Raw genomic sequence first — 26449 nt, forward strand, 5'->3', positions numbered from 1 at the left:
CCCCCTGCTAACTGCCAGCTGGAAGCCACGCTGCTGCCCTCTGCCCAAAGTGCTTTCTCTGATTCTTTCTCCTTCTCCCCTCCATCTCTGCCTTTCTCTGTCTCTGCCTATCTCACATACGCACACACACACGCACACACACACGCACGACACCCATGCTGATGTATTTCCCACAGGGAGAAATGAGCCTTGGAAGAAGACCTCTTTAGACACACACCCCACCCCATCGTGACTATCCTGGCGTGTACGGGATCACGTGACTCCATCAAAAACAGAATCCACCACTCTGCTCAGGGCTACGTGGCAGCCTGGATGGGAGGGGAGTTTGGGGAGAGAGTGGGTCCATCTAGATGGATGGCTGAGTCCCTTTGCTATTGACCCAAAACTATCACAGCATTGTATGTTAACTAGCTGGACCCTGATACAAAGTAAAGTTAAAAAAATATTAAACAACAACAAAAAAATAGAATCCATCACTGTTTAGAGGGCTGGTGGCACAACAGCCCTTCTATATAAACACTGTTACATTCTTCAGAACAGAGCAAGTCTCAGGAATAAATGCAGTGAACGGTTGGTGGGAACATTCTATTTGGACAGGATTTACCTGTGAAGTATTTATACATATTATATGCAATGATGAACCTGCTGGACTCTACGACTGCATTCCCACCCTGGGCCTCCCAGAAGTCTAGGTGCTTTCGCTTGATGAGGTCCAGGATGAGCCCACCTCGACTAGAATCCACTTCCAGGACCAGTGTCACAGCAGAAAGGCAGCATCCCGATTCCGAGGAGAAACGCGATGCAGGGAAGTGAAGGACCCCCTGGAGCCCAGGTTAAGTCCTAGCACCTCCCATCTCTGTGTCTGGCACGTCCAGCCTCACGCGTGACGTTCCCTCTGGGGACTCTGACTTGGCACCTTCACCGACACTACACTAGAAGCTGACTCGACGGTCTCCAGCATGTATAAAACACGACACTTATTTAAAAACACACTGACCATTAAAATATGTAAGTAGCAAAAAGGGTCTCCTCTACCTCCAACAGAGCGGGGTGTGGAATCAAACACCCTTGGTTTGGATCCAATTTCCGAGTGGCTTGAAGTGATGCTCTGGGTTAGCCAGAAAATGCCTGAGTCTCAGTTTCCTCATCCATCAGATGGGGACAAGCGTTCCTCTTGGGGCTGCTGAGAGGACTAGCAGACCACTGGATGCCTACAAAAGGGCTTTCTGTGTAGTAAGGCACCAGAAAAGGTGAGCTGTTCTTGTGACTCTAGGCAGATTATGCAAATTTAAATGAAATTCTCTTTGTCCTGGGATTTTAAATGACTCTTCCTGAATATATATGGGATATTTGATCACAAGGGCTTCCCAGGTGGCGCTAGTGGTAAAGAACCTGCCTGCCAACGCAGGAGACAAAGAGGATCAGGTTCGATACCTGGGTCGGAAGATCCCCTGGAGGAGGGCATGGCAACCCACTCCTGTATTCTTGCCTGGAGAATCCCATGGTCAGAGGAGCCTGGCAGGCCAGAGTCCACAGGGTTGCAAAGAGTCGGACACGGCTGAAGCGACTTAGCATGCACGCACCCATTATATCATAATTGAAATCAATTTTACTTTTCAAAACGGCATTTGATGAAATGCTTTTGAGTGCCTGGGATAATACATTCGCTAACCTGCTGCATTTAGGTGACGGCAGCATGACACGCTCAAAAGAGTTAACACTTCTGAGCGATGCTGGTGCTTGGTTTTAAGTGTAAGTAAAGATGAAGGGGAAAAGCGAGCGTTCAGAGCCGGTGATGGGGAGGGGGTGGGGGGGGCAGAGGCAGCGGGTCCATCACGTGGTGCGGACGTGCGCTCTGCCGCCTGCCCACGGGCTGACACTCTCCCGCCGTGAAAACCTGAGACGGTTTTACTTTCGGGGCAGGAAAACCCTCCGAGATCAGTTCTGCCATACGTGGGCAAAGCCTCCCCTTCCCACGACACCCTCACGCCTGGGAAATTAGAACTGCACATCTCTTCAAAGCGAGTTCTCGGTAAATACACTATCGGTTATTCACAACCTCTGTCCTCCACGCAAACCACTGGCGAACACAGTTTCGCAGCCTTGCGCAGGGTTCCCGTGAGATGGCCTCACTTTCTGAAGCCGTCTTGGGGGCAATGCCACCCAGCTCCACTCGGCCTTTTCAGGGGCCGGGGACCCAGGCGGCCGGGAGGATGCGAGCCGGCGGTCTCCTTACCTTGAGCCGTTCACCTGGCTTGGGTTACATTCCATCTTGATGGTGACCCTGGCTGGGGGCTGAGACAGCCAGTCCTGCTGAGGGACGCGTGGGCTCATCTTGGAGGTCTGTCCATAGTCGCCGGAGGAGGACGCGGTCATGTCCGTCTTGGGCAGGTGCGGCGTGCCGTAGGCGCACTCAAACAGTGACTGGTCCTCGCTGACGACCGATAACGCTTCCTAAACGCCCAGAGAAACACACCTTCAGGACATGCCAAGGGGTAGCCGTGCTTCAGAAAGTCGCTAACGTTAGAGTCATTTCTAACGGGGACCCCGCTGCCTAGGTACCTTTTCTGATATCCATTTCTACCTTTCAGAAGAAAAAAGGAGCTGGCTTTCTTTCCCCAAGAAGGTAAGAGGTGGGACTGGCAGACTCAGAAAAACTTCTCTGCAGGTCCCCAAACATCCCAGGCCTGACTGCAGCCGTGCAGATAATATCCACTTTAATCTCGACTCAAGGAAGTTGGATTTCAAAGGTCTTAGAAGACATCCAATTGCACGTGTCATTATTTGACAAATGCAATCTATAATTCAAGCAGGCAGGGTACAGCATGGTCATGAAGATTAAAAAACAGACATGTGACCGCTAACACCTAAGCATCTGGCAAAACTGCCACATTCCCAGGAGATTTTTAAAGAAGAGCTACTTAGAAGAAGAGTGTGGGGGAAATGGGGCGCCAAAGGACAAACAGACAAAGATACGAATTTTTCCATTTCTAAGTTATTAGCTGAGATAGAGTTTCAAGTGGTGCTTCCATGATGGCGAACATCTGGATGATAAATGAACCAAAAAAAAAAAAAAAGCTGTGAATTAGCCAGAGGCCTCTAGGATGTTTAAAATATCTATATCAGCGAATGGCTCTTTTTTACCCTTACTTTCTATTCCTATCTTTGCTCATTTTGCATGATTTGTTGAAAATAAAGAGCAATGTGGCATTGTTGGAGCATTCTTCTGTGGCTTTAAGTCAAACAAGTGGTTAACCTATGGCTAGGCTGACACTGTACAGCCACATCCACAGAGGCAAATAGGATTGGGAAATTTCAGCTGCTTGAATGATACCTCATTCAGCTACACAGAATAACTACAACACAATCCAATTTGGCTTTCTATAGTTTAAAAAAATAAAGTCCGCACGGGAATTCATGTTTATTTCCTTTCTTAAACACCCTTGGTACTGCTATGAGCTTTTGAGAAGCAAATGCTGTTTGCATCACATATTTTCTATAAAATGGAAAACTACGGCAACCTTCTGGTCTGGACTTCCCATCCCCCAGAGGGGAAAATCTGAGATCCGGAAAGGTCCAGACCTCACCTAGAAGTGAGCAACCCAGGATCAAGCAGGGAATTCGTGAGGACACCAACGAGTGTTTTGTCATCGGCTCCCTCCTGCCCCCAGAGCCTACGTATGACGCTCTTCTTAAACATTTCTCGGTTTGGGATATGGGTCTGCATTAGCATTTCTTAGCATTTCTTGTTTGAATTGATACTTAAGTCAGGATGCTCTTCTCCACCCCATTGTTAGTATTAATAATAAAGCTCTTCCAAGCAGCCTTTCTAAGACAGAAACTCCCCTTCCTACAGATACAAAGAAGTATCTGAATCTTTAGGGAGCACACGCAATTTCACAAAGCACCCCCCAATCCAGTGTGTACCGCCTGCCATTCTACCTCCTCCCCACCCACCCAGGGACCAACTTCTTCATCACTCTCCAACTGCATGAACTTCACAGCCAGCCGGGCACCCTGAGCTACGAATCAGTGAGCAGGCAGAATCACGAGGAGCAAACTCAATGCTCTGGATCTGAGTGGTAGCCAAGTGTCTGTGTGGAGGTTAACAGCCCCCTGCCCACCACTGACACGGCTAAAATCCCTTAGAACCACAGTCCTGTGATATTTGGGGAAACAGTGAGCTGAGGATTTAAACAGTAACACAAACTCTACAAAACAGTGTGCTGGACCAACCGGAGAGCCAGAGTAGGCCCAAGAAAGAAAGAAAAAGAAAGAAAGAAAGAAGGCATCTTGACTACCCAGCAAAAGCAAACACATCAGCAAAGAGCAGCAATCTGAGAAACGCACCCGGCAGATGGGGAAGGGGGCGGGAGGTTGAGGGGGGCGCTTGAACCTAGGCGCTCTCTGGTCTGGTCACACAACGGAGTGAGCGGATGTAAGGAGTCTCAACTCACAGATGCGGGGTTAAAAATCAAATCGGCACCACGGACTTAGTGCAGTCCGGCGAATCCACCAAGGCAAAATTAGCGCTTCTTCAATAAAGTTTGCAAAACAGAGTCTGCCTTCCCATAGCAGCACTGGAGAGAATGCTTTTTACACATTCAGAACAACAACAAAAAAAACCAAGGCTCTCCTGCCTGGTCCTGCAGACCCCACCAAGCCTCAGAGGGGAATAACATACTATGTAATGTTAGCATTGGCTCACTGACCTAAGAAAAACACAAATAAACTGGCAGAAAGGGGTTAAATGCGAGGGACAGACTTCACATCACAAATGAGTAAGAAGAAGGCTTTCACAGCACAAAGAGTAACGATGTTAAAATAGGAGTGTATCCCCTAGATAAAGCAGGATATTCTGGCAAACACAGCCAGTGACCAAATACATAAACGCAGCATAGGATTTAGACACTGGGCCTGAAACAAGCCTTCAGTGTGTGTTTGGGGCGGGAGGAACCTATTCTCACATCTGGCATAGCATTATTTCACCACATGGTTTTCTAAAGAAAGAAATCAAAGTTAATGGAGATCGATTTACGGGAAGAAATTGACAAAAAAGCTAGAGATACAGGGGGCACACAGCTTTCCTGCATATCTGAAAACTCTCCTCTGCGTTAATCCTTCATGAGGACGGTCATAGCCTTCAGAACAGCAGAAGTTGCTTTTCTTTGCTAGAGGAGAAGTCGTCTAAAAATGAGATGGCTTAAGGATAAAACGTTTCATTTCAAACGGGGTGACATGAGGTCCGTATTCTGGAAAGACAGAGCGTGCTCCGAAGTGATGCTAAGTAAGCCACAGCAGCCAAACATCTAGGATTTAGTACAAGTCAGGAAAAGATACATAATAAATGGAATCACATACACACACTCACACACATGCCAACTTAGCACGCTAGAACAATGAAGGAGTCAAAAAGAAGCTGAAGGGTGGCTTTCAGAGACCTGCTTCTAACAAGGGGGCTCCCTAAAGTTAACCTCTGTTCTTTAGAAGGAAAGGAACGCCATACACCAACAGCAAGCCTTTGTTCACCCACTTGCCTTTGTCTATTACGTGCGGATTTCATCATCCCTTTGGTCCCAGGATGAATGACAACGGCTGAGGCATAGGATTCTCCCACCCCAGCGGCCCTGGGACTTCAAAGCTGGGGAAGGAGCCCAGCCCAGTGGATTAAAAGCAGAACGGGCCGCTTCTCAGGGGCTGGTAACCAGGACCACGTGAGGCCCGTGTCTCCAGCTCTGCGAGTGACTATTCCTGGCCGCGACGGATGCTCTCCCACTCCCCGGACACCTGGCTTCCCGCCTCATCCGCAGCCATCTCACCTACCTACCTGCCTACCTGCCAAGGGTGTGGGCAGATGCCTTAGTTAACATGTATGGCTTATTCCCTCAGAACCTTCGGCCAGCCTCGGGGACTCGGGAACTGTTTTGGTTACTTTATAACAGAGAATTCAAGAAAAAAAAGTCCAAACCTGGCAGAAATGTGGCATAATAATTTAATACGCCTGCCTCTGTGTTACTATAAAAAGACATGAACTTTAGATTGGTGTGTGCTGGTGTGTGTGGGGTGTTTTTCTGTAGCTCCAGAAAGCTGGAATATTCTGATGTGGCCGGTGGCAGGCGACCAATGCCATTTTTATGAACTTAGAGGAGAAATGCATAAATTCTAAGCAAATGGCCCCCCAAACAAATGGGACCACTGTGTTAATACGTACTGTTTATTATTATTTAAATACTGAATACACCAACAACATATGAGGACCAATCCTTTGGACTCTGGTCATAGCAGTTGACCAGTAGTTCCAGAAAGTGAAGAGAACTCGACTAGATTATATTTCAAACGTGAGGCTAAAATATGATTCTGTTTTTAAGTAACTAGATTTGGGTACAACAAAGGATCCACAATGCTTATATTAAAAAAAAAAAAAAAGTTGAATGCACATTTAAGCATACTGACATTTCCAGCAAAAGATTTCAGAGATCCTGTAACAGATGAATTTTTTTATGTAACAGATGAATATTTTGAGAGGCTCCTATGGTTCCAGCAGAAGAATTATAAAATAAGGGTCTGGACTCAATTTGGCTTCTAACTTTTGATCCCCATAGTTCATAAAAACACTGAAATGTCAATACAGAGAACACAACATACTTAAATTTTCATGAAAATCTGGGCGTGGTAAAGTGTTGAAACTAAGAAAGTCTTAAAGAATGGTTGGCTCGCTTTCACAGCTAGAGCCAGGAGAGTATACAGAGGAAAATGATCCTTACACGGTTTTCAAAAACCCAGAAAATGGCCAGGACTAGATGTCCAGAGGACGGGATTCCCGTCGACCCGCAGCTTCCTCAAGTCTCACGTGCCTCAAACAGTTACGAAAAACAAATGGAAAACCAAGTGGAACAAGCATGTTAAGATGATGCTTCAGAAAAAAAGAAATTCTTATAGAAGTCCTTGATATCGCAATACAATGTTCACTTTAGGTAGCCAAGGTCCTCCAAAATCCACAGTCTGCCTTTTTTCCCACGCATAACCAACCAGAATCTGGTACATCACCTGACTGCTTCCATGGCGATGAAAACGACATCTTTTAGCCAACATCTTTACGACATCAATATGTTCTCTTGACTCATAAACAGCCGATCCATCACTTAATAAACCAGGTTACACTGGTAAGCAACTCTTATGGAGCATCCCTTTAAATTCTATTTCACTGTTGTTGTTTTTTTTCTTTAGGATATGCCATTTTCCACATTTTACCAGCTCTGAAATCTGGATGCATCTCACCACTGATGGCATGTCATGGATTATTGACAGCACTTATTCTCCTAAAGGCTGGCAAAATTATGATTCATTTTATCACCAATGACATCTTACATTTTATGAACTATGGTCATCCCTGGTGGTTCAGATGGTAAAGAATCTATCTGCAATTCAGGAAGACATGGGTTCAATCCCTGGGTCGGGAAGATCCCCTGGAGCAGGGAATGGCAGTTCACTCCAGTGTTCTTGCCTGGAGATTCCATGGACGGAGGAGCCTGGGGGGGCTGCAGTTCATGGGGTCGTAAAGAGTCAGAATTAGGTGCTCATCTTTGCCTGCCAATGCATTTGCCACACGAGACTCGGGTTTGATCCCTGGGTGGGGAAGATCCCCGGGAGGAGGAAATGGCACCCCACCCCAGTATTCTTGCCTGGAGAATCCCATGGACAGAGGGGATACTTGGGCTACAGTCCATGGGGTTACAAAGAGTCGGACACGACTGAACACGCAAGCGTGAGGAAGGAGATGACACTGGTCATTCCGTGCTGACGATAGCACGGTGACGTCAGGAATCGTTCCCGCCCACAGACGAGAACTGGGAGGGGCTGGGAAGAAGAGTGACGTCGGCATGAGGATGAGGCAGCCGCGGGGTCCTTGGAGGGACACTCCGCGCTCTGGGCGTGGCAAGCAGAAAGAAGAGACGGGCCAGGCGCACAGTGTTTCCCCACAGCCTCATCACAGCTGAGCGAAGAGCAGCCTTGACAGCAAAGACAAGAGATGGAGCCACCTAGAAAAAGAGAGGCTGGTGGAGAGGAGGGACGGGAGAAGGGTGAGGGGATACACGCCCAGAGTCCCAGCACCGAGGATGGAATTAAGGGATCGGGAGAGTAAGGAGATAAGTCTGCTGGAAACTAGGAAGGAATCTTCTAAGTGTTCAATACAACAAGCTCTCCTGTGGTCCTAAGTTATGCAGCAATAGGTCCCAGGTACACTTAATTAGCTTTTCTTACTTATTAGTTTTCCTAAAGGAAATCAACTCTGAACCTTCATTGGAAGGACTGATGCTGACATTGAAGCTCCAATACTTTGGACACCTGATGTGAAAAGCCGACTCACTGGAGAAGACCCTGATGCTGGGAAAGATTGAAGGCAAAAGGAGAAGGGGAAAGACAGAGTATGAGATGGTTGGATGGCATCCCTGACTCAATGGACATGAGTTTGAGTAGGCTCCAGCTGATGGTGATGGACAGGGAAGCCTGATGTGCTGCAGTCCATGGAGTTGCAAAGAGTCAGACATGACAGAGTGACTGAACAACAACTTAATAGTTTGAATCAACAAACCTGTTCTTTTCATTGGTTAATCAGATAATTCAGACCCAAACTGATGGCCATGCATCAGGATGTGTTCACTGCAGGCGGATGCAATCCATACTGCACAGGAAGAACTGGGCAGGCAGGAACACTTATCAATACACAGTGAGAGCCCCATGGAGGCAGACATAGCTATCCTGGAAGACAACTGATTGGGTTGTCTCAAGCACAGTTCATAACATCTCTTCAAGCAGAGTGCATGCAGTAGATGCTTCTGGAAAGCTGACTCTTATCACAGTTAGAGGAGAAAAAAAGAAACACAAATAAAACAGACAATGCACCTAGTAAAGACCTCCACTCCATTTGCCCAACAACAGTCCAGTCCTCCAGAAATTTTATTCTGGGCATGTGCAGTTGTGCATTCAGATATTGCCAACATCTCATGAGATGAGAAACCTCATCTGACCAGTGCCTTTTAACTACAACACCTTCAACTACGACAAAAAAGCCAAACACTGTGAGTTCAAGTTGCCTCATCAGGATGAGTAGGAATCATTTTACCCCTTCTCGATATTATTTTCTTTCCTTAATTCTTCAGCAGAGGAAACATTAAAATCATATATTAAAGGCAGCATCTAGCTTTGAGCTCACGTTTTTCTCATTTAACACATTGCTATTTTAGTCCCCCCCAAATATAAAAAATCTTGGATAAACCTCAAAGGAAAGATGTATGTAAGCAAATGAAGTCCATTTAAGAGCGTATTTCTCCAATGTGGTATTGCTTCGTATCAAGCACGTTTACAACTGCAATACCAGTCTGGCGCTAGAAGAATGAGGCCCAGGACTGTGAGGAGATACGTGCAGGCAAATACGCTCATATACACACATTCACAGACATGTGTTCACACAGTGCATATTCATACACACATATATCCACACACGTACATATCCATACCTCCATATTATGTGCAGAGATACATGCAGACAAATATATTCATACACACACATACACATACGTGCATTCACACAGTGCATATTCATACACACATATATCCACACACGTACATATCCATACCTCCATATTCATGCGCATACACATACATGTTCATACACACATACATGCACTTCCATATCCATACATATACACATAAATATTGGGTGGGACAAAAAGTTTGTTTGTTTTTAAGTCAAAATAAGACATTTTTCATTTTTCTTGAAGAAATTTATTGAACACTTTATTCAATAACTGAACAAACTTTTTTGCTCAGTGCAATATATTCATACTTACCTACATGCATATTCATATACGCACATGCACACACACATAAACATGCGCACGTATACTCACATACATGTGTGCACACATGCGTGCACATTCATACACACACATGCATGTTCACCCACACATGCATGCTAATGCACACACGTGCACACATATTTCCATACACATGCCTCTAACACACATACACACACACATACCCATCTATCTCTCATCCTTACTATCTTCGCTCATCAAGCACTGTGCAGAACCTGACCACCGTCCTTACTGGTCAGCACACCACTTTGGGGCAACTGTTGCCTAGAGGATAAAGAACCAGATTTCTTCCCCTTTCCCTTTGATTTGTTTCTTTCTCAAACTCAAAGGTACTTTCTCTCCCCTCAGCAAGGCCCTTTAGAAAAGAGCTGGAAACCAGTCTCCCCGTGACCTTCTGACGAATGTCCCCACTCTAAACTCACCAGCTTTCTCCTCGGCTCTGAGCCACCTAGCCAGCCCCGGGGATTCTCTTTGCTCACGTATTCTCCAACTGCTGCCTTTATTAAGAGACAGGCCTTTTCAGGGCAGGATTGTGTGTGTGTGTGCGCCTAGTGATCAAATAGCTTCTTAACATCACATGTCTGTTGATACTTGTATTAATCATAGAACTAAGTCATGAAATTCTACGAAAACCCTATGATAAATCTGTAGGTCCAAAACCTTTTTTCACATCAACATAAGGGAACACACACTTGTGAGGCTGACTGTGCAGTCAGGGGCCAGGAGTTTGGAAACAGATCGCCACTGCCACCATATCCTCATGTGATCCTGGAGCACATTACTTGCAGGATTTCGACTGAAATCTGCGGAGGCTTAAACTAGAGAGTCTATGAAGCTAGACCACATATGAAATCAGGAAGACTTGCTAGAAAATGAAGATGAGCAAAGCAAGAAGAGAAGCAGTCGGTGCGGCAGCTGAAATCCTAGAAGACTGGCACAGTGGAGAAAAACGTCAAGCAGAGAAGTGTTCGGTTCCACCCAATGAGAGCTGGATTTAAATGAACTCCAAACATTCGAAACCCCACAACAATAATTTTAAAGCAACGCTTCTGTTTACTTTCTCAGTTCTGTGCAGATGCTGTCTGAGACACTGGAAAAAGGAGGATGAGCTGGGCATACGTGGCCTGGTCATCCAAGGGTATGAGGGTTCAGTTGTGCAGGGTGAGTTGTGGTCCAGGGTTCTACCGCATAGCATCATGCCCCAGGTAACAAACTATGTGTCCTCCAGGCACAAACTTGGCTCAGAGGGGAGACCTTATGCTAAATGTTCTTACCACCAAACAGAAAGATAAATAAGAGGAAAGGAGGAAACTTTCTTTGGGAAGTGATGGATATGTTTATGGCTGCTTATCTCCAAACACAGTACATTGTAAACATTAAATACCTTGCAGCTTTTAGTACATCCATCAGGCTCCGGTAAAGTTGGCTTTTAAAACACAAAGGCAACAGTGTGTTTAAGTGATGTTAACGGCTCCTTTGTTCTCCTACAAAGAAACACACCCCCCTCCTTTAGAGATGAACAAAAAGTGTAAAAACATGTGTGGAAACATCCTGTTTGTGGGGTCTGCACCCGAATGAGTACAAAGTCAGGACCCCTTCGGAGCCTTCCATGCCCTCCTGGTTCTGCGTGGGGTGGATTCCACTCCTGACTTTCTGTACGTGTGTGTGTTTCTCTAAACGGTGTCATCACGTGACACTCAGAGACCATTCATCAAAAACCTGCATCTTACTTTTGTCCAATCTGAAACAATTCATGTGGGATGAAAAGATGATCTGCGTTTCACTTTTGACCACCACGTTTAGGATACGTGATGGAGGTGCTCCAGAATGCTGGAGACAGCATGGTGGCAGGGGGTTGGGGATGCTGAGAGCTGCAGGCTCCCTTGATCCCTGGGTCACCCCGGGAACTTCCACAACCCTGTCCTGCTCCAGATTTAGTCCCACAGTGAGCTGCTGCGGGATCACTGCAGATCAGGAGGCTGCGCTGGCCCCAGCCCTCCTGAAGCAGAATCCACTTTATAACATCATCCCCAGGTGAACCTGGAGACTGCACATTCACCTGTAAGTCCTACTGCCTTATCCTTGGGGCTTCCCCGGTAGCACTGATGGTAAAGACGCCCCCTGCCACTGCAGGCATCATAAGAGACCCAGGTTTGATCCCTGGGTGGGGAAGATCCCCTGGAGGAGGAAATGGCAACCCACTCCAGTATTCCTGCCTGGAGAATCCCATGGACAGAGGAGCCTGGCAGGCTACACAGTCCACAGGGTCACAAAGAATTGGACATGACTGAAGCAATGCCTTATCCTTGTGTGAGTCTCAATTTCTTCAACTATAAAGCTGATGTTGATTACAGCCATCCTGCTCCCAACCAGGGCTCCCAATGGGCCAGGTGAGTTAGCGTACATGAAAGTTTTATAAACCTTAATACTGCATCTCAACTATGATTCAAAAAAGTTGATGTGACTGACCCAAATTCTTCATGTGATTCAAGACAATAGTTTGGATTATCCGTCTCAAGTCATATTCATCTGACAAGCCAGGAACCAGGAAAAGTGCATCCTCTCTTGCATGTCATCAGTCACTCATTCTTTGTTACCTAAAAACTTTAAAAGTCAGGTATCTTTATCTAACATGGGGAGAAGGATGAACTAGCATTTCTTATGGTCAAGAGCATGTGATTTAGGCTTTATGGTCCTTGGTCCAGTTCTTCTGTGGGTTTTCGGTTGCAATTCTACATTACTTTGTTGAATGTCAATTAAATATAAGTTTGGTATGGAATCCAGATTTCCTGTTGGCAACTGTAGCCTCAACAACCGGCTGGGGCTTCCCAGGTGGCGCCCCTGGTCAAAAACAAAAACAAAAGCCCCGTCTGCCACTGCAGGAGACATGGGAGGCGTGGGCTCGACCCCTGGGTCGGGAAGACCCCCTGGAGGAGGAAATGGCAGCCTACTCCACGACTCTTGCCTGGAAAATCCCATGGACAGAGGAGCCTGGGGGGCTACAGTCCGTGGGGTCGCAAAAGGCTGATTTGGCAGGCATGCATGAAACAACTGGGACATTCCCTGGCATACTACTTGTAGTTCTCTGTACAATGAGTGGATGTATGGATGAACAGATGCATGAATCAGTAATACACCACATTCTCATAATTCCCATTAACTTCCCTAGAACTGCATGTGGCACACAGCTAATGTTCCTCAAACTTTCCTGCAAAACTCTTCTCTTCCGGGATGTGGGATCCAAGATGCTTTCATCTTAACTTTCCCTAAAACCTCATGGGGTTCCTAACACACTCGGACAAGGAAGTAACTCTATGGCAGGCTTGCGAAGAGGCTCTCGGGACTCTTCTACCCTTCTGATTTCTGAAGCCGCACTCACCCACGTGAGGCTGCAAGCGACTCGGGTTCTAAGAGGCAGAGCGGCCCCTGAGAAGGGCACCGCACGCCCACAGGGATGACAGAGCCCTCAACAGCTCCCCTCTGTTGGAGCGGCCCTGTTCTGAGTCTCAGGGGAGGCATCTCATCCTCTCCTCCCCAGGAGCTCCATGAAAACAGGCAGCTCTAGGCTTGGCTTTTTCCAAACACACACCCAGACGCTAAAAACACAGCACACCACACATCTGGAATGTGTCTCATCCATGAATCTCTGACACCGTGGATTAATAGTTTTCGGGAAAATTCCAAGAATTTTATTCATGAGAAAATTCTGGCACAATGGGAAACGCTGGCAAGCGTGAGGGGCCACAGATGTCCTGGCCTCCACACACACACACCTGTCGCCCCTTCAGCACCTTTCCATCAGGTACCTACCCCATCCCTGCAAAATTCCAACCCCGGATTTCCCATAAAAGGAGGGCACATAACGCCCTTAATCTTTATAAGCGATGCCATTCCCCCAACGGTTGCATCACTCCAGATGCAGTCTTCAATGGACACATGGGAATTTAAAAGGAGCGGCAGGAACACAGAGTGACTAGTGTGAGAAGCAGCCTCGTGCCCTGGGGCCACGGCCTCCTCATCTGTTCAGCGAGAGTCTGGCGTCCTGATGTTTCCTGAGGTCCCTCCATGCTCTAAAATGAAATCTATTGTATTTAACTACTGACATTCTCTTCCTGCCAGGGCCAAACCGCAGGCCCCAATTTCTCTACCTTTGAGCAGATATGTGCCTGAGGGTAGGGGAAATCCATCCCCTGGGGAGCTGCCAGATGCTCCTGCAAGTTCAAGTTCAAAGCGAACTGTGGGCGCTTCCCAGGCTGCCCTGGGTTTTAATTTGCCAAGTCCTCTGACTATTCATTGGAAGAACTGATGCTAAAGCTCCAACACACAGGCCACCTGAAGCGCAGAAAAGACCCTGATGCTGGGAAAGACTGAAGGCAGGAGGAGAAGGGGGTGACAGAGGATGAGATGGTTAGATAGCATCACCGACTCAAGGGACATGAATCTGAGCAAATTCTGGGAGCTAGTGAAGGACAGGAAACCCTGGCGTGCTGCGGTCCATGGGGTCACAATGAGTCGGACACGACTTAGTGACCAAACAACAGGATAACTTCTTCTGTGCTCGTAGTGGGAAAGTAGTCCAGACTCTGAGAGCTCATTTCAGGTCTTCAAGCGCAGTTAGGACCTAAGCTCCTGGACGGGAACTCTGGCGTTCTCCATAAAACACATCATACATCGATAACAGTAAAATATGGTTCTGCTAACAGAATGTCTTCCAGAGACTGAGGCTCTCGTGATGGGGTGGGGGGACTGCAGAGTGGGGGCCTAGGTAGGAAGCCCCACTTTTTCAAGGTGTTCCAGGGAATTCCTTCCTTTCCTTTCCACGCTCATTCCCAAGGACCACACAGCAAAACGGCTAGAGCAGACAGAAACACGAACTCATTTTCTTTTTCACAGGCGCTGGCTCCCATTGTGGAAACAGCCAAGGGCTCCCCTACGGTGCGGGCCCGTCGCGGCCAAGCTCTTGCTTCGGCTCTGGGAGTGATGATGCCCCCGTCCGTCCCCGGGGCCGGGAGGCCAAGCCTGTGCTGTGCACCAGATTTTCCAGCGCATAAATCTACACAGGAAGGAGACCAAGGAGCCAGGGTATCATGACCTTTGTTCCCGCTCCACGCTGAGCTCATTCGCCGCCCATGATCTAGCTCACGGCATCAGGGAGGACCCCGTCAACGGAACACTTTTCATGCACCAACAAGCCGGTTGCCAGCGAGACTTGATTTTTACGACTCTGAGAGTGTTGATCTCAAAACCTAACGCGTTTGAATTATTCATTGTGAACTTGTCCAACGATTTCAAACTGTGCATACATAGATCATACCCAACGAGGCTCTCCTGAGCCCTTCTGTAAACTGGTCTCTTTAAAAATCTGTAGAGCCATTCCTACCAAAATCACTCTAACCTGCAGAACAGTTTAGTGGCCTAAAAATCTTCAGGATGTCTATCCAAGGATCTCAGTGGTGCTTTTTAGCTTGCCTCCTTACTTGGGCCTCTTATTTCGCTGAATCCCCATGGAAGAAGCAGAGTCAGGGGTGTCTACGTCTTCCCACATTTTCCAGGAGAGAAAGGAAGTTTCCAGGGCTCAGAATTGTGTGCAGTGTTGTGCATACTATACAGGCACAAAGAGAGGTCTGTGTAGAGCTATCTCCTTTCCAAGAGGGTGGAGTTCCCTAAGTCACCCACCCACTTAATTTGCATAAGGTGCCTTAGGGGGCGGGGTCACATGGAGCCAAGTCTACCAAAAAAGGGAACTTGTTGTTGTTGAGTCACTCAGTCGTGTCCTGACTCTGTGACCCTGTGGACTGTAGCCCACCAGGCTCCTCTGTCCATGGGATTCTCCCGACAAGAAAACTGAAGTGGGTTGCCATTTCCTCCTCCAGGGATCTTCACAACCCAGGGATCAAACCCATATCTCCTGCATTGGCAGGTGGATTCTTTACCACTAAGCCATAAGGGCAACTGACTTAGTACAAAAGATGACTTGCCTGCCTGTCCTCCAGTCTGGTAGACTTGCACTGATCACTATGTGTAAGCACAGAGACACTTTAAAGTAATTTCAAAACTAAGACAAATGTCTACAAAGACCTGCGAATCAGAACCTTGCTTTTCAAAGTCTGACCCTTGGACCCGCAGCTGCTGCAGCATCACCTGGGACTTTGTCAGATACACAGAACCCCAGGCCACACAGAACCCCAGGCCCCACCCCAGAGCAACTGAATCAGAGCCCGACTGAACAAGATTCACACGGGGGAAGGCAGGCACGTTGTGTTGAGAACTGGGTGAGAAAGTGGTAAGTTCTCCCAAAGAAAGAAGAGGCGGGGCTGGGTAAGGAGGGGGAGGAGGAGAGGGCAGACTGCTGTTTTTAATTAGGAGTGGTCAGGGAGGTCTGCATGGAGGAGGCGAGGCCTCAGCAAACTTCAAGGTTGTTGTTTAGTTGCTAAGTCACGTCCAACTCTTTGCAACCCTATGGACTGTAGCCCACCAGACCCCTCTGTCAGTGGGATTTTCCAAGCAAGAAGAATTCTCCAGGGGATCTTCCCAACCCAGGGATATAACCCCCGACTCCTGCACTGGCAGGAAGATTCTTTACCACTGAGCCCCCGCGGAAGCCCAAGAACTTGAAGGAGGCTGAGGCACTAGCAGAACAAGGCCAGAGGTGGGCATCGGGGTTGGAGGGTGGGACACAGTGATCAGCAGCAGCCAGAGGAAGTGTTATCTCAAGAGAGGAGGGACAGGAAGTACCAGCCCTGGGTGAGGAGGTGGGCCACGTGAGGCTGGGGGCTGTGGCCGGACCTGGGTGGTACTGGGAGTGAAATGGGACCTCTCTGGACATCTTGGCTCAAAGCCCAGGGAGTGGCTTCTTTCCCAAGACACACCAACATTTTCCACCTCTGAAGGTCTCCGCACAGAAAATACTTTCTATCTGTTGAGTTTGATTACTTTCAAAGTTCAGCGTGACCTACATGCCTGTATTACACACACCACGCTGACATCAAAAGCCACGCCTCACAAGATGTTACAGCCATCCTTTGTCCCTGGGACAATGGAAACTCCTATTGGTCATCGCGCACAGAAAACTGTAGGGATTCAGAAGAGGTGCTTTTCATTCAGAGAGCCTGTTGATGGCCATGACTGCTGTTGAAAGGCTTTTGCATCCATAGGGAATATGCCACTGAAGCTCAGCTCTAAGGGGCAGCCGTGTGGAGACCTACCTCTGAAATCAAGAGGAAACACAGCACCCAAGTGATCCCCACCCCCAAGTCAGCCGGCATGGGGCTCGAAGTTTCTGGAAGCACGGGCAGATGACAGGCCAGAACATCATGCTGACCACCTCAGGCGGGAATGAAAGTTTCCGGGCTGGGGCAAGGATGCAGGTGACCAGCCATTTCCTCTTTAAACACAATGATAAGCTTGGCCTTAAAGAGGAGGCATTCAGAAGCACTGGGTATTGTGCTTGGGGGTGGAGGACCCTTATTCTCTGAGCTCCAGCTGGTGGAATGCGCCTCTTCATTCATAAAGGGCAGGTCCCCTACTGCTGCTGAACTGTCCATATGTTGTCAACATGGGCCTTGTGGCCACCTCTGAATCCAACATCAACATTCAGCATACAGTCTGCATGTTGGTTTCCTCATAGCTTCCCTCAGCTCAGTCGGTAAAGAATCTGCCCACAATGCAGGAGACTTGGGTTCAATTCCTGGATCGGGAAGATCCCCTGGAGGAGGATATGGCAACCCACTCCAGTATTCTTGCCGGGAGAATCCCATGGATAGAGTAGCCTGGCGGGCTACAGTCGATGGGGTTGCGATAGCCGGACACGACTTAGCGACTAAACCACCACCATTGGTTTCCTAGGGCTGAGAAACCAAGTATCGCAGATCAGTAGAAGCTCCTTCTTTCACAGTTTTAGAGCCCAGAAATCCAAAATCAAAGCATGCGCAGAGCTGGTTCCTCCTGAGGGCGTGGGCTGCTCCAGGCCCCCTCTCCCTGGCTTGTAGACATCTGTCATCTTCCAGGGTCCTGAGGCCTTTCCTCTATGCATGTCTGTGTCTACATCCAAGTTCCTTTTTTAAAGAACACAGCCATCTGGGATTCAGGCTCCACCCTATGTTGTTGTTGAGTTGCTATTGTCTCCGACTCTGCAACCCCATGGACTGCAACGCACCATGCTTCCCTGTCCCTTACCGTCTCCCAGCGTTTACTCAAACTCATGTCTATTGAGTCAGTGATGCCATCCAACCATCTTCTCCTCTGTTTCCCTTTCTCCTCCTGCCCTCTGTCTTTCCCGGCATCAGGGTCTTTTCAAATGAGTCGACTCTTTGATCAGGTGGCCAAAGTACTGGAGTTTCAGCTTCAGCATCAGTTCTTCCAATGAATGTTCAGGATTGGTTTTCTTCAGGATGGGCTGGTTGGGTCTCCTGGAGTCCAGTGGACTCTCAAGAGTCTTCTCTGGCACCACCACTTGAAAATACCAGTTCTTTGATACTCAGTCTTCCTTATGGTCCAACTCTCACATCCTTACGTGACTACCAGCATGGCCATAGCTTTGACCCCATGGACCTCTGTCAGCAAACTGAGGTCCTCATCTTAACTTGATGACCTCTGTGAGGACCTGATATAAACAGGATCAGAAACTGAGGTTCTGGGGATTGGGACTCCAACAAATGAATTTACAGGGACACAATTCAACCCATAAGAGGACAGAGAATGTGTTCATTTGTGGGTGGGGAAGGGGCTTGCAAGACCTTAGTTGCCCAACCAGGGATTGAACCCCAGGGCTCCAGCCAGTAAAAACGCCTAATCCTAAACACTGGACCTCCAGGGAATCCTAAGAGAGTGTGTCTGTTTAATTCACTGCCTAGGGCCACATCAGGTACCAGAATAAGAACTATAGGGCAGCGGTTCTCAAAGTGTGCTCCAAGAAACCCCTGGGGTTCCAAGACTCTTCAGTTTTCATTACACACTAGGGCGTTATTTGCATCTTCCCGATTCATCTTCTGACAGGTGAACGCTAAGGTTTTCCAGAGGCCACAGGACGTGTGAGAGCAGAACGGGCTCGCTGCAGAGGCAGATATGAGAACCCAGCTGCTGGCTGGGACTTCTCTCCAGCCACCGACAGCAACACCCAGATTACTTTTAAGTACCTGTGCTATGCTCTGTCGTGTCTGACTCTTCTGCAACCCCATGGCAGGCTGTTAAGCTAGGTATTAAAGGGACTTGCAAAAATGTAAAAGAATCTGACTCTTCTCACTAAATATCTTTTTGGAAAATACAGTGATTTTTCACAAACAGATGTTATTTAAATTAACATATGATGGGTTTGGGAGCTCAGTCACTCAGTCGTGTCTGACTCTTTATGACCCCGTGGACTGTAATCCGCCAGGCTCCTCTGTCCAAGGCAAGAATACAGGAGTGGGTTGCCATGCTCTCCTCCAAGTGATCTTCTCGACCCAGGGATCAAATCTACATGTTTTGGGTCTCCTGCATTGGCAGGTGGATTCTTTATCGCTAAGGCCACCTGGGAAGCTCCTATAATGGGTTTATTATTTTTTTTAAATGAATTCATAAATCAACGTTCCAAGAATGTCTCAACTTTTATTTCTCATTCAGTAAACATCAATAGATATAACCCATATTCACCACTCCCTTTAGTGACCTCAGGCATTTTTAGGGATGTCGGGGTCCTAAGACCCCAAGATTGAGGACCACTGCTTAGGGATATAAATGCTTAGGACCTGGCCTGTCTTCTCTGAAGTAACCCACAGTCGAAGGGTGATAAGACGCTCTATGAAGAACATATTTTTAGTGGCTAAGTGCCACAAAAACAGCAAGTTTGTTGGCCATCCCCTTAGGCTGACAACAGAGGGTTCTCATTAAGAAAAAATAAATAAAAGGCAATCTGTAGTCTCCCAAGATAGCACTTAGTGATGTGTTCAATTTGAAACATAAGAACTTAAGACACCAAGGGTCAGGTGGACAGTCAATGTTTACACCCCAACTGCTCAGCTGATTGCTGGCCCCAGACTCCCTAAGACTGGACAGGATCTACTAAAGAAGCAGGTGGCCTGCCCACTCCTCCATCCCCTGCTAGCCACAAACTGCCTACATACCTCTTATTCCAGCTGAGCCTTCATGAAAGCTGTCTTTTGGCAAAATAAGAAGAGGTCCATGGGAGACCCCAGGCCAGCAGGAAACGTTCAGAGGCTACAGACCACCTACTCGCTGCTTAGCTGGCTGTGCCCTGGGTCTGAGTCCTCTTGAGAAACTGGTCCGGGGCTGAGAGGCTGCAAGGCCCAGGCCCAGACTCCCTGCTCATACCCCACATGTCCATTCTGGTTCACTCCGTGCATCTCTGGATGGGCATGTGGCACTCTCCAATTAAGGCCATCTGCTCTGTGCTCAGACTCTCAGTCGCGTCTGACTCTCTGTAACCCCATGGACTGTAGCCCCCCAGGCTCCTCTGTCCATGGGATTCTCCAGGCAAGGATACTGGAGTGGGTTGCCATGCCCTCCTCCAGAGGATTTTCTTGACCCAGGGATTGTACCTGCATCTCTTGCATCTCCTGAATTGGCAGGCAGACCCTTTACCACTAGCTCTAATTAATGCTAAAAACATCTCTCTCTTTTTTTAATGACCAGATGGTTTTCATTTTTAAACCCGTATCTTGCACTTGGAATATTCTCTCTCTTTAATATCCCTGCTAGGGATGGCATGTAGGTGTCTCATTTTAAAACCGATTCTCAAAAGTATCTGATCCTACTGACTTCTACTGAGAACTGTGGGACCCCAACCAACCTCTTTTCATTGTTCTGAGCAAATTCTCTAGGGTTATCAGCCTGATCACAATGTTTATGAAACTTCCCTTGGTTTTAGTATATCTCATGATGAAATTTTTAGCTTTGGCCCTTGAAAACGGGATTCAGTGAGCAAGGATTCAGTGAGTTTAATTTATGCCCAGTTGCCCAGGCACTCCATGCCAATAACATTGCTCTCTTATACACCTTTTAAAAAGCAGTGGAAAGTGGAACAAACAGACATGTTTCTCAGCTGCATAAACCCATTGGGTGGTTTGTGTTTCTCTGTCAATTTGAGGGACCAGGTTGCTTCGGGGCCCTCTCAGTTACCTGCACCCCGACTGGTCTGTGTTTCTTATTTCCTCTCTGAATCCCTATGTCTAGATTGTTTTGTTAACTCCCACCACTAGAGTAGAATAACTGGCTCTTATGTCTTTATTCATTCTTCCTAATCTACAGACCATTTAATAGATATTGATTCTTGGTATTCAAAAGCCTATTTTGAAAATAAAAATCCAAAAAATTTAAAAAAAAGTATCTGATTCAAATGACAAGCAGTTGGCCTTGACCATGTGCAGAGTAACCAGAGTGAGCACACTGGTGGCAATGATATAAAGATGAACTGTCCCCAAAGTCTATTATTCTAGACAGACTGTTATCACGTTAACAGAAGGACAAAACACTGGGGAGAAAAGGAGGGAAGATTCGTCAGCGCTGGGGGCGGGGCCGGGGGGGATACAGGCTCCTTGAGGGCAGGGGTGTTTTCTTTAGTGATGCTTTTAGAGTCTGGAGAAGTGTCCTCACGTGATGCACACAGGGAACATCTACTGCACGAACTCTTAGCATGCAGGTGCTTTGTGCAGTGCCAAGTTTATCTACTGCTTGGAGGATGGAGGGAGGAAGGGAAGAAAGAAGCAGGGAAGAAGGAAGGAACTAAGAAAAGAAGGAAGGAAAGAAAGAAAGAAGGAAGAAAGAGAGGGAGGGATATTCTCCTTTCTCCATGGAAATGAAAATCCTATCATGTCACTCTCTTACCCTAAAAGAGAACCCAATTTCCCAACATGTTCAGCCCCTAGAAACCCATAAATCCTTCAAAGTGGGTTCTAAAGCTTGTTATTCTTGTTAACTATTCCTGAAGCCACTTGTTAGTGACCTGAACAGTGAAGATAACTTCCAATCCACCAGAAGAGGCAGGTCAACCTGGCAAGTTATGACCTACATCATTTTGACTTTGCAGAAAAATCCTCCTACTCTACTAATTCAAGGACTATTTGGATGGGCCGCTGGGATTCAGGATCCAAGGTTGGGATTTGAGTTACCGAGTTAAGGACCTTGTTCTCTGTGTGGATGAGGTCCCACTTTGTACTAACAGTTCAGAGAAAGACTCAACAGATGAAAGGAGAATCAAGTTCATGTTCGAGTTCATGAGCAATACCACGTCCCTGTGAGATTCTTGTGCTGCAAATGTTTCCAAGGAAATGAGGACACTCCCGGCGTGTCCACTGGAGGGACTGAACGGAGTTCTTGTCCTGTGGTCCCAAACAACCCCTCCCCCCCCGCATCTGGCCCCGGACCTTCAACAGATGCTGCTGCTGTTGTTTAGTCGCTCAGCTGTGTCCAACTCTTTGTGATCCTGTGGACTGTGGCCGCCCAGACTCCTCTGTCCATGGGATTTCCCAGGCAACGATACTGGAGTGGGTTGCCATTTCCTTCTCCGGAGGGGGTCTTCCCCACCCAGGGATCAAACTCCAGTCGTGATATAGTTTCCCGAAAAGGAGCTGGACACGAAAGTGTGAAGTCAGAAACACACATTTTCAAAGGACAAGTGTATTATATCAGTACTAACAAGTTAGGTACAGCGGGGGCAGGTGTGTCTGTGTGGTTGGAGGGGCAGGAGAGAAAGGAGATCAGGAGGAAGTGTGTTGAGATTCGAGGCATGAAAACAAGAAGAAGGGACACCAACAGACCCACAGAGAACGGGTGTTGTAACTGTCAGTGTGCTCTCATCAAATCGCCAGCTTCAAAGGGTTTGGATCTGAGGTCAGATAGAAATACACTAATTTGCACCTTGACACTGGGGCTTCCAAGAATTATTCAGTAGTTACACCTCAGGGTTCAAAAGACGGGAAAAGCAATACATATGCGACTCACACGATCAACTGGTCAATTTCAAGTGACATCTGCATACCCCCAAAAAGTTTGCTTTCCTGGCACATAATGTGGATTCAGCCTGGCTAACAAAGCGTCGAGTACACTTGCTGTGTGTGAGTCAGTGTTTCATCCGTGACCCTGGGCCACATGCGCACTCAACAGGGGTCAGTCAGGCCGTGGCCTGTCACCCACACTCTGGGAGGTACTGGAACCTTTGTCTTCCTCCCACCAGCTTCCTGCCATCTTCAGAGATCTCACTGGCCATCAGCCAATGATCTGCAGCTGGGTGCGGAAAGGGAGAAAAGGTGAAATTCCTCTCTGTCCACACCAGGGTTCATTAGCGCTCTGGGGGAAAGGTTTGTGGCGGAGAGTCAGGGAAAGCCTGTGTGTGGATGAGATTCATGCTTTACAGGGATCTGTACCTTCCTCATCCCCCAGAGGTCGGTTCATCAACAGTGCTTCTATCCTAGCTGGGATGGCCCACCTGCTTCCATGGATATGGAGGGAGGCGGGTGTTGGGGTTAAAATGGCAAGGGTACTGTGAACTTGCTTCCTAAAAGCAAACATTGTGGAGCTGAAGAACATTCTTGAGAGTCCCTTGGACAGCAAGGAGATCCAACCAATCCATCCTAAAGGAAATCAACCCTGAATATTCACTGGAAGGACTGATGCTGAAGCTCCAACTTGGCCATCTGATGCAAAGAGCTGACTCATTTGAAAAGACTCTGATGCTGGGAAAGATTGAAGGCAGGAGGAGAAGGAGACGACAGAGGATGAGCTGGTTGGATGGCATCACCGACTCAATGGACATGAATTTCAGGAAACTTCAGGAGATAGTGAAGGACAGGGAAGCCTGGCATGCTGCAGCCCATGGGGTCACGAAGAGTCAGACATGCCTTAGCGACTGAACAACAACAAAAAGCAAAAATTAAACTTGAGACAAGCAAAGGTTTGCAAAGTTCCTATAGCATTGGCCTCAGTTCCTAAAGATTTTCTTTTTTTACAAGAATCATGGAATAACTGAAATTCTGGCTGCCTACTCAGCACATTTAATGATGCTAAAACGTATGCCACAGCAGAGGCTGGAATACAACATTCTAAATTATCCTTTGACAACTGCAACTCAAAGGGAGCCTTTCAGAGTTCATATTACAACCCCATGCACCCACCCAAATAAACCAGTGATCTGGACAAATGTGTCCTCACAAAGAAAATGTGACCTGAAGACCAGGCCCCCAGCCTCTTGTCCAATTAGATGGTAGCTCCTGAGACCCCTGGAGGAACTAAAAGTGAAGTGAAAGTTGCTCAGTCATGTCCAGCTCTTTGTGGCCCCATGGACTATACTACATCCATGGAATTCTCCAGGCCAGAATCCTGGAGTGGGTAGCCTTTCCCTTCTCCAGGGGCTCTTCCCAACCCAGGGATCGAACCCAGGTCTCCCACATTGCAGGCAGATTCTTTACCAGCTGAGCCACAAGGGAAGCCCAAGAATGCTGGAGTGGGATCTTCCTGACCCAGGAATCAAACCAGGGTCTCGTGCATTGCAGGCAGATTCTTTACCAACTGGGCTATCAGGGAAGCCCATAGAGACTAAAGTTTCCATTATAGAAGCATTTCTACCAAGAACAGAGAACCTGAGAAATCTGTGCTGAAGTTTAACTTTTTCAGACTTTGGACATACTTGTTTTTATATTATACTCATCAATCATGAACTCACTGAGTCACTCGTCAAACATATATTGACTCATAACATTGTGCCATGCACTGTGATACAATTTCAGCATCTCTTAAGAGAAGATCTGATGGTTCTCTCGTTATCTTATTAAAAAATCAGCCATAAATGCTCATACACATAATCTCCGTGAGCCAGGCTCTATTGCTTTGGAAGATACTGCTTCTTAGAAAAATGAATGAATCATAAGGACACAATTAATTGCATCCTCTCCCTAGAATAATTTTATTTTATTGCTTTGAGCTATTCTCTTTCTTCTTAGGATATACTGGGAATGTTTCCTTTTGTTTTCTCTTAGGTAAAGTTAATTTGTAACAGACACATGCTATGACAAATTGTTTTCATTTTTACTTTCAAATAAACTGACTGAAAAACTGAATTTACAGGCAGCCTGTGTGTTTTGCTTTTACAAAGGAAAAGAAATAAGTGTATAGGCTTACGTTTTATTTGTTTTTGTTTTTTTTAGTCGCTTAGTCATGTCTGACTCTTTGCAACCCCATGGACTGTACTCAACCAGGCTCCCCCGTCCATGGCATTTCCCAGGCAAGAATACTGGAGTGGGCTGCCATTTCCTTCTCCAGGGGATCTTCCTGACCCAGGGATTGAACCTGGGTCCCCTGCATTACAGGCAGATTCTTTACCACTGAGACACCTCGGAAGCCCTTACGTCTGTGTTAATAAGGCAACGCTGCAGTAGGAATTATAACTCCTTATATTGCCTCCTGCTGTGTAGAGTATGCATACATCCACAACCTCATTTGGATCCAATATAATCTCTACACACTGTGAATGTTAACACTTGAGATATTTGTCACAAAGATTTCCCCAGTAATTTGTAATTTTCCCAGACAAAGCTGTAGGATTTTTTTTTTCAAAATTATCTCCATTTGTACAGTAAAAAAACAAAAATTTACTTGTAAGGATTACCCATATGTCTTTTCCTGTCTTAATTCCAATGAATTTACTCAATACACAGGGCTTCCCTAGTAGCTCAGTTGGTAAAGAATCTGCCTGCAATGGAGGAGACCCTGGTTTGATTCCTGGGCCAGGAAGATCTGCTGGAGAAGGGATAGGCTACCCACTCTAGCATTCTTGGGCTTCCCTTGCGGCTCAGAACATGAAAAAGGAAAATGAAAATTATAATCAACTTCGGCACCACCAAATTCTATTTATTTCTTTTTCTAAGGGTCTGTTAAAGCCCCCCACAGTGACAGCAGATGACGGAGTAATCGTGTTCACTGAGTGTACGCCAAGTGCCAACAAGACAAGCCAACATGGAAAACACTTTGCAACGTTTTTCATAAGACTGGACTGTACGCTAAGGAAGGAAGGGTCGAGATGATGCTGTTCACAGACCTGCAGAAACTGACGCTGCTTCTCTCTCCTCCGCGTAGTCTATCCTGCATCAGCTCTCTGCTTTATGTATTCACGGTATATATTATAAACTTATAATCAGTTTGTATGTTCTGCTTTATACATTGTAGCTGAGTTTACCATGGTGGATGCCAGTGAACGATACATAAAAATTGGAGACTTTTTAAAATGTTAATTTGTACAAAGACTAAAATTAGATTCTGAAATTCAGTGATGAAAGCGGGTACACAGTTCTGTCACATAATTTAAATACTAGAATAAGGAAAAGCCAAGAAAGCTCTTACAGAAATGTTTGCATCTTGGTTTTTCAACTAAAGGCAAATGGCTCTTGACGCCCAGGCAGGAGGGTGTTTGGGATTACGTGGGGCCTTCGGGGCTGGCAGGACTGGGAGGGAGCATCTGGCCGTCAGTGGGCAGAGTCAAGGATATCTTCACAATATGGTTTAGTTCTACATAATCAGAGAAGACTACTGGCCCCAAATTCCAAAGGTGCCTCTTGCCCTTGTCAAGAAGGGCAAGACCTAGAGAG

General features: G+C 47.0%; 1 protein-coding gene across 6 annotated transcripts in view; it reads right to left on the bottom strand.

Moving 5' to 3' along the window:
• Window positions 1–26449, bottom strand: part of ERG (ETS transcription factor ERG) — a 317498-nt gene that overhangs the window by 67599 nt on the left and 223450 nt on the right. For all 6 annotated transcript variants that reach the window (XM_070466989.1, XM_070466985.1, XM_070466988.1 and 3 more), the window contains one exon: window positions 2237–2454. In XM_070466989.1, coding sequence (XP_070323090.1) covers window positions 2237–2454 — 218 coding nt within the window. The remainder of the gene's footprint in view (window positions 1–2236; window positions 2455–26449) is intronic.

Source organism: Odocoileus virginianus, chromosome 4 (genome assembly GCF_023699985.2).
Source record: "Odocoileus virginianus isolate 20LAN1187 ecotype Illinois chromosome 4, Ovbor_1.2, whole genome shotgun sequence".
Classification (NCBI taxonomy): Eukaryota; Metazoa; Chordata; class Mammalia; order Artiodactyla; family Cervidae; genus Odocoileus; species Odocoileus virginianus.